At 38.7% G+C, this 13,175-nt stretch overlaps 2 protein-coding genes across 2 annotated transcripts; one reads left to right on the top strand and one right to left on the bottom strand.

Annotated features, from left to right (window-relative positions):
- Window positions 1–853: 853 nt before the first annotated feature.
- Window positions 854–2,357, top strand: LOC146473092 (uncharacterized). The gene is made up of 2 exons (XM_085118866.1): window positions 854–1,585; window positions 2,260–2,357. Exons 1-2 carry the CDS (start codon window positions 1,306–1,308, stop codon window positions 2,355–2,357), a joined length of 378 nt encoding a protein of 125 aa, XP_084974992.1. The 5' UTR covers window positions 854–1,305.
- Window positions 2,358–9,799: 7,442 nt separating this feature from the next.
- On the bottom strand, window positions 9,800–12,588 carry LOC146473091 (histamine H2 receptor-like). The gene has a single exon (XM_085118944.1). The coding sequence runs from the start codon at window positions 12,242–12,244 to the stop codon at window positions 11,207–11,209; it is 1,038 nt and encodes a 345-aa protein (XP_084975070.1). The 5' UTR covers window positions 12,245–12,588; the 3' UTR covers window positions 9,800–11,206.
- Window positions 12,589–13,175: the final 587 nt, after the last annotated feature.

Raw genomic sequence — 13,175 nt, 5'->3', positions numbered from 1 at the left:
TACGAATAGAGTGGTTTTCATTTGACTGTCGAAAGTAATTCCGCCTTTGATTGGTTAACATAACTCGCGCCAGAGCACTTTCTCAACATTGAGGCTCATAGGGAGCAGAGATTTCCCCCCATTGGCCCCGATTACATGTTAACTTCGAATTCTAATTGGTTCATTGCGCTGTTTTTTTCTCTGACCAGAGAAATTTCTTTGCTTTTGGTTATACTACACTCAATTGAAAACCGCTCTGATAATCAGGGTTTGAGCCAGGCTGCGCCATTGCGCCAATCCCGCACTGCAATTGAAATTATCCCTTAAAAAAACGGCCAAGGGGACAATTTGTCCCCTTCAAAATTTAGGGAAAAACTCGAAAGGAAGCAGACACGAAGGGATCTCAGAAATTGCAAGCTAAACAGAACGTGGAAAGTATATTTTATCGCACATTGTCCGTTCAAAGTTCATTCTCAAGTCACGTTTCACAACAGAAAGCTTTTTCGCTCCAAATCGAAGCCAGGCTTAATCAGAGAAAAATGATACAGAAGAATCCGGCAATGGGCATTCAGTACACGGATGCTCATAACATTGACAGCGAAGGTGAAAATAAAGTACAAAGAAAACGAAATTATCTTCATAACGAACAAACTACCCACGCGCGCATACAAAAATTTAAGACTCGCGCTCACAAAATCTCACACATTACAAAGGAATAGCGAGTTAATTTACTTGTTAACGAACGAACTACTAATACATGCGTTCAATTAATAATGAACAAATAGTTGCTTCCTGTTACGGAAACCGTGTTAAGATCTGGCAGTGTGGGCTTGAAATGCGACTTAGTTTCTTACTGTAACTGCAATGCTTTTGTTTAGATCAGTTACTGAATGTAAGTTGTCTGGTTTTTATTTAATATTAAATCAAGTAAACGTATTGCTATGTATGTTACACTGGCACATCAACTGAAACTCCTTTCGTTTGTTCTTCTTATACTTCTTACATCTGTTAAAACTTGTAATTATGATTTAAGATTTAAGCACTGATCTGCAGTGTCAAATAAATATCAGTTAGCGTTTCGTATTTTGTCTTTGTCAGTACGAGCATTGCCAAAGCCTGTTCCCGTGGGGGCGTGTCATTCTTAACTATACATTATAACAAAATTTATTTCCTTCTACCTGCATCGCAAACGATAGAACAGCGCCGCAGATCATTTTAAACGAAGACGGAAATTTCCATTGAAGCGTTCTTCAAAGAGACGTAAGAACTGAGACATTTGTTTCCTTTGAATTTGTGGACAGTCTTGGTTTGTACTTTGTTCTAGGCATGGAGAGGATTAGCGAGCTCTCCAACGAAACGATTGACGATCTTTGCAGCGCACTGGAGAAGGCTGCCACCGCAGACTGGAGGCGGCTAATGACAAAAGGGTTTGGTTCACTCTTAGTCTATACTCAGCAAGACGTTGACATTATTGAAAACCGAAGAGGAGGCCGCCCTGCAAAGAATTTAATCGATGACCTTATTTGTCGAGAGGTGGCGCTACAAGATCTGGTGGACGCTTTAGATGTCATTGGAAATAAAAAGGCAATTTCTATAATCGAGAAAGGTAGTTAAACTGTATTTTATTACCTGGAAACGATTTTCTTTTCAAAGACGGAATCGGGTGCTGCCAGTTGCTATGGCTTGATTAAACCTGCTGTACATGCAAACCATTCAGCATGAGATCTGTTTACTGAGCCCAAAGACCAGAATTATAGTAAAACGTGTCTCTTATTCATTAATGCTTGTAATGTGTTAGCTTTTGTTTAACGAGATATGAAGGTGAGTGTACTGGAGTCTGGTGGTGGTGAAGCGGAGTAATAACAATGATTACAAACTCCCCGGACTGGTAGCTTTCTCTTGTAAGTAACTGCGTTACTAACCTGACCTGCCTATCTGCTACATCTAAAAAAGTTACCGTCAAACATTGAAAAACTTTATCTTTCACTCTGGCGTAGCATAAAAACTGGCGATCTAGCCACTCTCTCTACCACTGTCTTAAACCTCTGTTTTAGGTCAAAATAGTCTTCAATCGTGAGTGAGTAATTTTGCCCTCGCCAAAAAGAAAATTAATCCCGAAAAAATGCTCCCTCTGAATTTCACTAACCCTGAGATCACCAACGTTTGTAAAAGTCAGAGGGAGTCGATGTAATCTTTTATCAGACACGAAAATATTGCGCCTTGAAAATCTACTTATGCTAAAACAACTCAGTCGTCCCTAATTTTTTCTCCTGTACACAGGAGTAAAGAAGAATGGATTCAACATTTGGGACTATGGCGGCCGGCCTCCTCAACGATCCATAATTCGCCAGCCCGCACAAGAGGTGAAGCTTCATTGACACTAAATAATTTTAAACCTTTTTGCTTAGGTCACGTCCACGCTTCTGTGTTTTCAAATTTATCTTCGCAAAAACATAAAAAAAGTTTGTGTTCACGTTTCCAGGGTGGTTTGATACGTTTTAAGATTTTCTTGGACGTTTTCGATGTTCATAGCACTTTTCCAAATGGCGGCCGCGCCTTGATTTGAAGGACGAATCGCTAAACAATACCCCCATTTTCAATCAGTTTCCCTGGCATTGACTAGATTCTGTTCTGCATTTTTGAAAACCTACGTTTTCTCCCGATAGCACTGATTAAAGAACACGGGTTAGATAGGACTGAAATCATAAGTGACTCTTAATTTCTCTAAAGGGATGAAATGATGACTGTGCGGGTCCAATGTTTCGGCTTGTTCCCGTTCAACGGGAACAACCGAAACATTGTACCCTCGCCAGTCAGTATACATAATGGATCAAGTGGAACATGATAATATAACTCATAATTTTCTTTTTTTTAGTTGGTTGGTAGAGTTGAAAATGACAGGTAGATACCAGTTATGATTTTCAGGTAAAGGTGTGAGTTAATAGAAACAGATAGGCAGATCGCTGTACATAGTAAAGAATCCTGATTTACACAGAGTCTAAGCAGTCAGAGCAAACTTGCTACTTTTCAACCAATCAAGGATGAAACCAATCCAGATTAAGGAAACGAGATCATATTGGCTTTAATGCCAAGAGGTTAACTGACGTTAAGGCCATCAAAAGAAACGGATGATAGTAAAATATCAAAGTGAAAATTCTCTCTATTGTGTAATAAGACGTTAATTTACTGTTAGCTATCATGTAAGACTAGTTAAGTTTCAGCCAAGTTTTCGAGGTAAAAGAATACGTAGATGCGATGCAAAACGGTTGTGATATTTAAGTACATCCAGCACTGATTCTCTTCAAACTTCAAACTTTGTTCTTTTTTTTCTAAAACAGCATACCATGCAGTCTATTTCCTACTGCACTCAGCTATTAGAGCGCAAGGAACAAACCGAAACATTACCATTTCCGATCCAGGAATCAGCAGACAGTGGGGAGAGTCCTTGAGGTCCTTGTCCTTTTTTGCCGTTTTGCCTTTATTATTTGAACACAGAAACTAGTATTAATTAATTTTTTCATGTTCTCTTTGTGTATTTTGGAGAAATAGATAAATGATTTAATCTAGTTTATTCGTCCTTGGAGAAATTTTGTAATATTTTCTCTCGGTACTCTAACAGCAATTTCATGTAGCAGTTTTGATCAAAGCACAGCAATATCTCCGTACTAGTACCCCTTTAACTAAAATTTGAGAACATTAGTTGTAATGCATGGCATAGGAACAAGTATATTAAATAAAATTGATTGCAGTATTGCTACTTTCACGGAAAGAACTTTACTATAGTCACGGTATTTCAATTTTTAATTGAGATTCAAATGTAGTATTGTAAAATCAATAAAGTAAATGCAATTAAAAAGGGAATACCCAGATTTGTTGAAGCTGCTTTTCATAGCCGGTTAATGTGATTTAACGTGGTCTGATTTGCACCCGGCCATTTTGCATTGTATTGAGTTATGAATTTTGGTGAAAATGAAAGTCATCAAACTGGGCAACCAGTACTATACTGAAAAATCTTATTATTCACGAGTGTTTAAAGAACCAAACTTTGCCACTAAATCTCGAATCAAGAAAATGTTACAGCCTTTTCTTTTGAGGTAGAATTTCTCCTCTATTTAAGTAACTTTTGAAGGCTGAAATGCACGACACATGTACATTGTACCTTAGACACAACTATGTTTCTCTTCACTCCAGGCCCGTAGCAAGGCTAAAACAACTGAGGGAGCTTAGCAAAATGGTGAAACAAAACTACCCCTCTCCCCCCCGTCACTCAAAAACAGACTGATTTGGGAGTTTAAGATGCAACGAGAACAAAAATAAAATACAGTAGATTTAGTAAGTAAAACAATAACTTTGCACCTCGATCACACTCTTGGGTACACGCTTTTGCCTTTTCTTTAACGTGAACTACTATTTGAAGTTTCCTAATTTCACGTTTGAAGGAGGACGTAGACAAACGACGACAAATTTTTATTTCTCTTTTTAAATTTCGAATCGGGCAGTAAGAATCTGACTGCACGAGAATTTTTTTTCTCTAATCTTGAGGACGTATTTGTGTGGCTTTTTGTGTGATAACGCGGGAACACTAAATTATAAACTAAGGACATTTGTATTGCTTAAAATGAGCGGGTGTCTCAGAAAACAAGTAGTGTATTTCGACAGCTTTCACGGCTTCAGATTGGTTGATTTCAATCCATTTTGATTCTTCTTTCCGATTCACAAGATAGGAGTGCCTGTTAGCGAAGGAAACTGACAGGTAGTGAACAGACTATTAAAGGTTGTGTAAAGGCACTTGCAGCGTCTGAATTCAACATTAACTTGTTTTAATTATATATTTTTGGGCACATTGCTTTTTAACTTCCAAAAAATTCTGGGGGTGCTCAAGCCCCCCCCCCCCCCCCCTGCCCCTTCCCCCTGCTACGGGCCTGCACTCACAGGAACATTTCATATATTCACATTCATTTAGAGGACGTTAGAGTGGTTTTCGGTTGAGTGTCGAAACTAATATGGTAATTCCTTTGGTTATGCTTTACTGTGGTTCTGTAATTAGTTGACAAACTCGCGCTACTTTCGCAACCAATGAGAAACCAAACCAAAACCAATCATGCCCTGCTTACACGCGTTTTCCAGCGTTTGGCATTGGTTTTCATGTATTTGCTTCGAGTTCTGATTGGTTCATTTGGCTGTTTAAGTTGTTTACATCCCTCATGATTAGCTAGGGTAATTACTTTGGTTTAATTGGTCTTATGACAATCAATTGAAAAGCGCTCTATCATTTTCTCGTAACATAACCCCGGCCGTAGAATGCAAAGAAAACATCGAGGGTGGCAAGATTGTGAGCAGAGAAATGGGTCCAAGCCAAAGAAAAGTTCGTCATGGAATTGAATAGTGAATTGAAGCGTTTACGACACCATAACTGTATTCCATCACTAACGCTGCATTTAAAAAACATCATAAAGTGTATTACAGTTGAACCTCTCCACAACGGCCACCTTGGGGATAGAAGAAAGTGGCTGTTGTGGAGAGGTGGCCGTTATGGGGAAGTAGGGGTGTAATATGACACCTTTTGTTTTTCGGGAAGTACAACATGTTTATTGTGCTAAGTTCATGCTTACTGTAGCCTATAACGGCAATCCAATCTTAAATAATATATATAGATAGAATACACAATAAACCGTAAATAATGTTTTGAATCAAAATGTTAACAAGACGAAACGAGCAAGGTTCGCAACATTCGCTATATTATTGTAGACAATTTATGCTTACTGCAGCATTTAAATGGAACACAATCAAAATACGTATATCGTTAAAATGGATACAGAAACGTAATGTTCCGAAGATAAATGTCAATTACTGCATCAGTTTATAAAAAGGTGTTTTTTACCGGCAAAAAAGAACTGTACTGGCCGTTGTCGAGAGGTTATTTTGGTAGTTGGGGACGTACTTTAGTGGCCGTTGCCGTTGTAGAGAGTTTTAAACAAGAGCTAATGTCTGGACTGTCCGCCGGGACAAAAAATGTGGCCGTTATAGAGAGGTGGCCGTTGTGGAGAGGTGGCCGTTAGTGGAGGTTCGACTGTAGTTACAAAGGAAAACACTGGTAACGGAATCTGACGAAGAATAGTCAAACTACCGCGAAACCTAATTAATTTTAACCTCCAAAAATCTCGTTTTCAAGTAAGCCAAATATTTTCAATTGTTTGGTTTTGTTATTCAGTGTCAAAAGGTAACGAAACACTAATAATACCATGCAAAAAGTATCGACTAAACATATCAGATGGTAAACAAACTAACTACCAATGACAAAAACAATTACTTGAAACGTTCCTTTGCCAGAACGCATATTAATTTAGCATTTCATTTCATTTTCATACCCACGCCCAAGAAAAGCCGTATCAGGGAAATTCCGAGGGGAGGGGGTCTAAAAATATATAAACTATGATGGGCTACGATCGGGAACCTCTGTAATATTCCGGCCACTCGTTCCACTCTTACCTTCGTTCATACTGAGCAAGCGCAGTAGTAATTCTTGCAATGAGTGTGCAACACCGAATGTCATTTAAGAATGCAAGGTAAACTTTATTTCACCATGGTAATATAATACAGCAAAGATTTATTTTCAAGTAGCCGTGTTTAAAAAAATGTAATGTAAACTTTATTTCACCATGGTAATATAATATAGCAAAGATTTATTTTCAAGTAGCCGTGTTTAAGAATGCAAGGTAAACTTTATTTCACCATGGTAATATAATACAGCAAAGATTTATTTTCAAGTAGCCGTGTTTAAAAATGTAATGTAAACTTTATTTCACCATGGTAATACAATACAGCAGAGATTGATTTTCAAGTGGCCGTGACCTAGAAAAAATAATGTAAAACCTCTGGGCTCCTTAAATAAGGTAGCCTGATATACGTGGGATTAACATCAGAAAAACATCAATAAAGTTAAAATTGCAGCTCAAGGCAGTTTTGAGGTTACCGTATACCTTCAGAGGTGTCTCGCGTCCAAGCGATGTAGCGTGTCCAGTTTCAACTGCACATGCCTAAACCCTTATATCAAATTAAAGCTAATAGAGCTGGCTATCAAACTATACCAAGAATTTTGAAATTAAATGAATTGCCGCGTTTTTAGCACTGTTTTCTCGAATCAATTTTTCCTCTTGGAAAGCGAATTTGTTCGTTTGCCTTCAAATTTGGACAGTAGCTAGTTTAACTTATAAACAACAAACACGTGTCTGCGAATTGTTTCTTTCGACATATTTTTTCTCCGAGTGCGATTTTTGTATGATCATTCTACATTTTTTTTATCCTATTTCGAAAATTTTCTGTAACTTTTCACTGTGATTGAATATGGCAAAACGCATACACGTTTTTTTAGCGCTTTGGGTCCGAAAACTGAGGAGCAAATTAAATTAGCGAAAAACAAAATTTTGCTTTGACTTGTAGCTTTCAAAATGTGATTCGGACGCTCATATTTAGAGGTAGTGAAAAATTGGACAATTTATTTTCTTTCAAAATTCTTGGTATAGATTGATAACCAGCTCTATACGCTTTAATTTGATGTAGGGGTTTAGGTATCTACAGTTTAAACCGGACGCGCTACATCGCTTGGACGCAAGACACCTCTGAAGGTATAGGGTAACCTTAAAGGTTAGTAAGGAAGGAGATTTCTTTATTTCACTTCAACCAGTAACAGCTTTACTCAGGGCTTACGATTGACCATTGATCACAGAAAAAAAAAAGGAAAAAAATACAAATAACGAACTGCAAATAGATATGTGCGCGCACTTTCCCGTTCTCATAAATAAACAATAGCCTCCATTTGGCGCGAAAATATGCTCAGATATTTGTCCGCGTACATTATCTGTTCCGAGAAGCGAACAGTTTTCCGAGAGCGAAGCTCGAGGAAAACTGTGAGCTTCGAGGAGCAGATAATGTCCAAGGACAAATATCTGAGCATATTTTTAAAGTCAAATGGAGGCTATTGTGTTTATTATCCTTCAAATATTTTTCGCAACACGCGGGAATCTCGCGGGAATCGGCAGGATCTGCCATTCTGTCATATGTCAATCACGTCAAAGTTTGTCAGTTGGCTTCCAAAATCTCCACGAGAGCAATTCGTGCTGGCCTGGATATAAGGAATTTAAATAACGAAAACATAAATTTCAGTACCATTACTGACAGAGTTCCAGGCGGTAAATGACGCTATCAATGCTCACCTGGTCGAGATCGCTCGCGAACATAAAATCTCGTCCACGAAACAAAAACCAGCCATGATACCCCGAGATGTCGAAATTCTCTACGAAGAGAAGCAGCTTGTACTACTCTCGAGCAACAACTTTAATCCTCAGTGATTGTGAGCGACTTCGTTGCTGGCTCCATTCAATGTCAAGGTAGCAAAGAAAGCGCTCTGATGGAATCCAGCAAAAACAACCGGTGGCGTCGTATTCGACTGCAGGTTCAGCTTCGATTTCTTCACAGGTCGTTTTCGGCTAGCAAATTCTACAATTGTATTATCAATATAAAGTGCTGCTCCAATTGAACACGAGATAAAGGAAGAGAACGGCAAAGCTCCGGCTGTTTCGTTGACGGCAGTTTACACTTTTTACGGAATGCGATACTTTACAGTTTTTCGCTTTCAGTGATCTTTAGCTTGTTCTCGAGAGGTAGTTAGATTCCCTGTAACCTTTTCCGCCACTTGTATCTTGCTTTTGTCTTTCACGGAATTTCCCCGAACAAACGCTTTCGACCTGAAGCGAAATCTGACGTGGAGATTTTGGAAGCCAACTGACAAACTTTGACGTGATTGACATATGACAGAATGGCACATCCTGCCGATTCCCGCGAGATTCCCGCATGTTGCGAAAAATATTTGAAGGATAATAAACACAATAGCCTCCATTTGACTTAAAAATATGCTCAGATATTTGTCCTTGGGCATCATCTGCTCCTCGAAGCTCACAGTTTTCCTCGAGCTTCGCTCTCGGAAAACTGTTCGCTTCTCGGAACAGATAATGTCCGCGACAAATATCTGAGCATATTTTCGCGCCAAATGGAGGCTATTGTTTATATACACTCGATTGCAAAAACGTGGACACCTAGAAAGCATAAACTATGAACGATAAGACCCAACGGATTTGTGGGTAGTGTTTAAAAATTGGCCCTTGTTGGCCAACTTGACACTTTAAGGAAAGTTTGGACAGTTTCCATCATTCACCATGTGCAACTAATTTTGGTCATCAACCGTCGAACGAGAATAGAATATTATGCAAATAAATTTAGTAGACCTATACCCATTGCGTCTCATCGTTCACGGTTTATGCTTTTTAGGTGTCAACGTTTTTGCAATCGAGTGTATATGCATCTATGGACTGTGGGCACTTATTACCACAAGATACCCCCCCCCCCCCGTCCCCACTGTGTTTCCGTACAGTTCTTGGGGGACCATACCCAATACCTACCGATCGATGTGACATTTACCCCCGTTATTATTTTTGTGATTGAAATTTGTCAGGATTGATATTTTAGTAAAATCGATATACCATGACGACGATAAACAAAAACTCTCAAAATCAGTAAATCGTGAATTTTGCTCATTCCAGAATTTAATCCAAAACCAATTACGGACGGTTAACTTTTCCATGGACCGGTATCGGAGAAGAGAAATTGAGTATACCAAACGGCGGATTAAAAAAATGAGTTATGGTCTCTGAATAACTGTATTGAAACACCTTTAGGTCCTGTTTACGCAGTGGGATGGTAGTTTCATCGAAGATTCTTGTTCATAATTGCTTCGTCTAACCGATTTCTGATAATGTTTTAGTTGCTTGTACTAAAGTTCTAGAATTTAATGATATCGGAAGACATAAAACTCACTTTGAAAGACTTCGGTACTACCGAAATTATAGGCTGATATGTTTATTGGTCGATAACGCATAATGCACAATGTATCCCCGGCCGTCAGGCTGGGAAATCAAAATAGGACCAGAGCAAGTCTCTGGAAGACGGAACGAAAAAAGGCTCGTCTTTTAACGAAATTCAAAAGTTAAAATCGCTCTAAGAAGAATGGGAAATTAACATACAGACGCGACGACGCTTTAAAACACAATTTTCAGTGTTATTTGGGTGACGTATCCTCTTGAAAGTTTGACAGCTCTTAAGTTTGATTTTTACCGACTAATCAGAAAATCCATTATTCTTCAAACTTTCTCAGTCGCCTTACTAATAGCACTAATAGAACATCATGCAGCTGCTCTAACTACGAATGTCGGTTTATCCATTTGATGACCTTCAAGGCATCATTTTCGTAAAATAATGCACGTTAGTACCTAATGAATTGAAGATGCAAACATGTATTGCGCCTTTAATGAATACCTCAGGGCAGTCAATAAACTAACAGCGCATTTTACTGGGACTTTTACTTTGGCTTTTTGAATATGCATTTTTCTCAGCTTGGTAATAGGAGCAGCATACATTTTTGAGTGTATTTCGTTTCGGAATTCTGAAATAAATACTCTCGATTTACCCTTAATCTGGGCTTTTGTAAAGTCAGAATAAGTAAGGGGCCTCTTATAATTCTACTTTAGGGACTAATTTTATCCACCTGCCGTTTCATTTTGGTCATTTATTATGTACATAGCTTAACTCACGGATTTTATAAAAGACTAATTACAACCTTTCAGAAAAGGCCGTCTCTTCGCTAGGAACCTTGATTAAACCATTCAGTATGGTGAAATAGCTTAATTTAACATTTTTCATCAACTAAATTTGTGTTTTGAAGAAACGTAACCTTAACCTTTATTTCCTATACTTGGTTTTCTGCTGTCATATATTATTTATAAATTCGTCTCACCTCAATGCTATACCCCTTTATCTTTGTTTTATGCACATCCCTGCGTGACTTCTAAACCTGCGATAAATTCGCACCGTCCATTAAATCTATCCCCTGAAATTATTAATTTTTTGAGTTGTTGCTCATTACCAAGAACCCGAATCTTTCAATTTTATCTTAAAAGAGTAACGATTTGTCAAAGTCGTCATGTTGTCAGTAATCCTTCAATGTAAGAACCAAGGGGCATGAATAAATTGAACTCTTGATAGGAAAAAATGTTTTTCAGCATGCGTTGTATACGCGGATTGATTCTCCGTGAACGCAGAGGAAACGTTGAACATCACTGCCTTATTATGAGCTTCACTTGCACCTAAATTCAACGTAGCTTAAACCCTCGGTATTCTACAGTTCATCTTGTTTTGGTTGGAGATGGCCAACTGCGGGAGTGTTTTGCTCCACGATACTAGCGGATGCTAGAACTGTAGGGATGTTTAATGCACTGGTAGCGCGACTTTGTCGCCGACATCTTCTACAAGCCCTGCGCTGAACCACCCGTAAAGCTTGCCTGTATTGGGGTATTCTCCATGCATAGAGAAATGGGTTGAAGGCACAGCTAACACACAACATTGGCACAGACAGGGCTCTAAGCAACACAAAACCTAATTCGCTACATTCACTGCTATCTTCTTCATGACAATGATCTTCTAAATTTTTAGCAATTAAATACGGCAACAGCGATATGAAAAGCACAATGATGATAACGACCACAGTCAGTACTATCTTCTTTTCGAGTCTAATGTTTCGAACGAAAACGCGCCGTCTTCCACCTGTGTAAGCTTGCATAAAAATGACATTTCTTGAGTAACGACGAAATTCAATGTAGGTGGCAGTATAGAGAGCGAGCATGATCGTTAATGGGACTGTAGTTTGAAGATGAAGATCAATCGCATGGAATATTTCTTCAGATTCCACCGCTGCATGTGACGCCTCAAATATCACGGAGAAGAGCCAGATCAGAATGTCACAAGAAACGACTTTTCGAACGGTTATGAGGCTTTTGTATCTCCACGAAAGCTTCACAGCCAAAAACCTGTCCAGTGATAAGGCGACCACTGTAAAAATTGATATCTTGGTGGTTACGTGCGAGAGAATAAGTGATACCTCACAGAGTTTCGGCTGCTGAAATTTAGCCGCAATGCTAATCATGTAAACTGAGTACAAGGGTTGTACTAACAAGCCTCCAAGAAAATCACTTACACAGAGACTTGCGACGAAACACGCAGTAGGGCGAGCTCGGAAATAATTGTACGGATCTTTGTAGAGTGTAAATAAAAGAACACCGTTTGTTAAAACTGCGACCAAACCGAACAACAGGCTACAAGTTGCTGCCACAATAGTGACTGCTTCTGCCGCCGAAGTCCCCTCACCACATTCATTCATGGTTGGTCGTCGTTGTGTAATTCGACGGTTCCATTCATTATTGCCGCGACAATTTGAAATTCTCCAAGCTTTCCGGCGACACTCTCATCCTGAAACGTTATTACGTGGAACTAATGAATCACCTTGGTCACATGAATAGGAAATTGTGCCAAAGTTAGTTAGTCTTAGTTTTCATAAATTCGTCGACTGTTTTTTCCACTCGATATTTCTATGACTTGACCCAAAGGAGATGCGTACAACAGCGGGTATCTTTTCTTTAAAATTCTTCTCAAAGTGAAGCAAAGTTAAACCATTTTCGCCAAAGCATTATCACAAAACTAGTTTCACTCTTGCTTACTGGATGTCTTGACAAGCTTTGTGCTGAAAGAATACGCGTTTACAGAATTTAACGAGTCAATGACACAATTTGCCATCACGTGACACAGGAAATTAATAAAATGCGCCGCCAGGAAACAGCCCCTGAGGGTTAAAAACAATAAACTGCCTGTCAAGACACATTTGATATAAACATCTTTAACTAAATATCCTAATTTCTTAAATCAGCTGCAGTCGGCTGTTTAAATATAAAATAAGATTGATAAGAATCTCGACCAATTTTAAGGTTATCGACAAAATCATAATCCAGCGCGTCGTTGTAGTTAAAAGACCTTGACATTAAACAGCAAAAGAAATAAGCTTAAGAATATTTATTTTGAGGCTGCAGACGCTAAAAAACAGCCGCATCTAGTTGTCATAAGAAAATTTGAATTTTTCAGCCTTCAGCTTTCCACCTACTGTGAGGGATACTACATGTTTAAATCTACCAAAAATTCAAACGTCCCTCCTTACACTAAAAAGACCCTCGACAATAAAAGTAAAGGAGAAAAAAAACTTTTATAGATAGGAATATCGCTTCTGGTCCAAAAAAACTTTGCGTTCCCCATGCTATCTA

The sequence above is a fragment of the Pavona decussata genome, unplaced genomic scaffold, assembly GCF_977016875.1.
Source record: "Pavona decussata unplaced genomic scaffold, jaPavDecu1.1 SCAFFOLD_95, whole genome shotgun sequence".
NCBI lineage: Eukaryota > Metazoa > Cnidaria > Anthozoa > Scleractinia > Agariciidae > Pavona > Pavona decussata.
The sequence above is the reverse complement of the archived record's forward strand: the minus strand, read 5'-3'. Positions and strand labels throughout refer to the sequence as shown.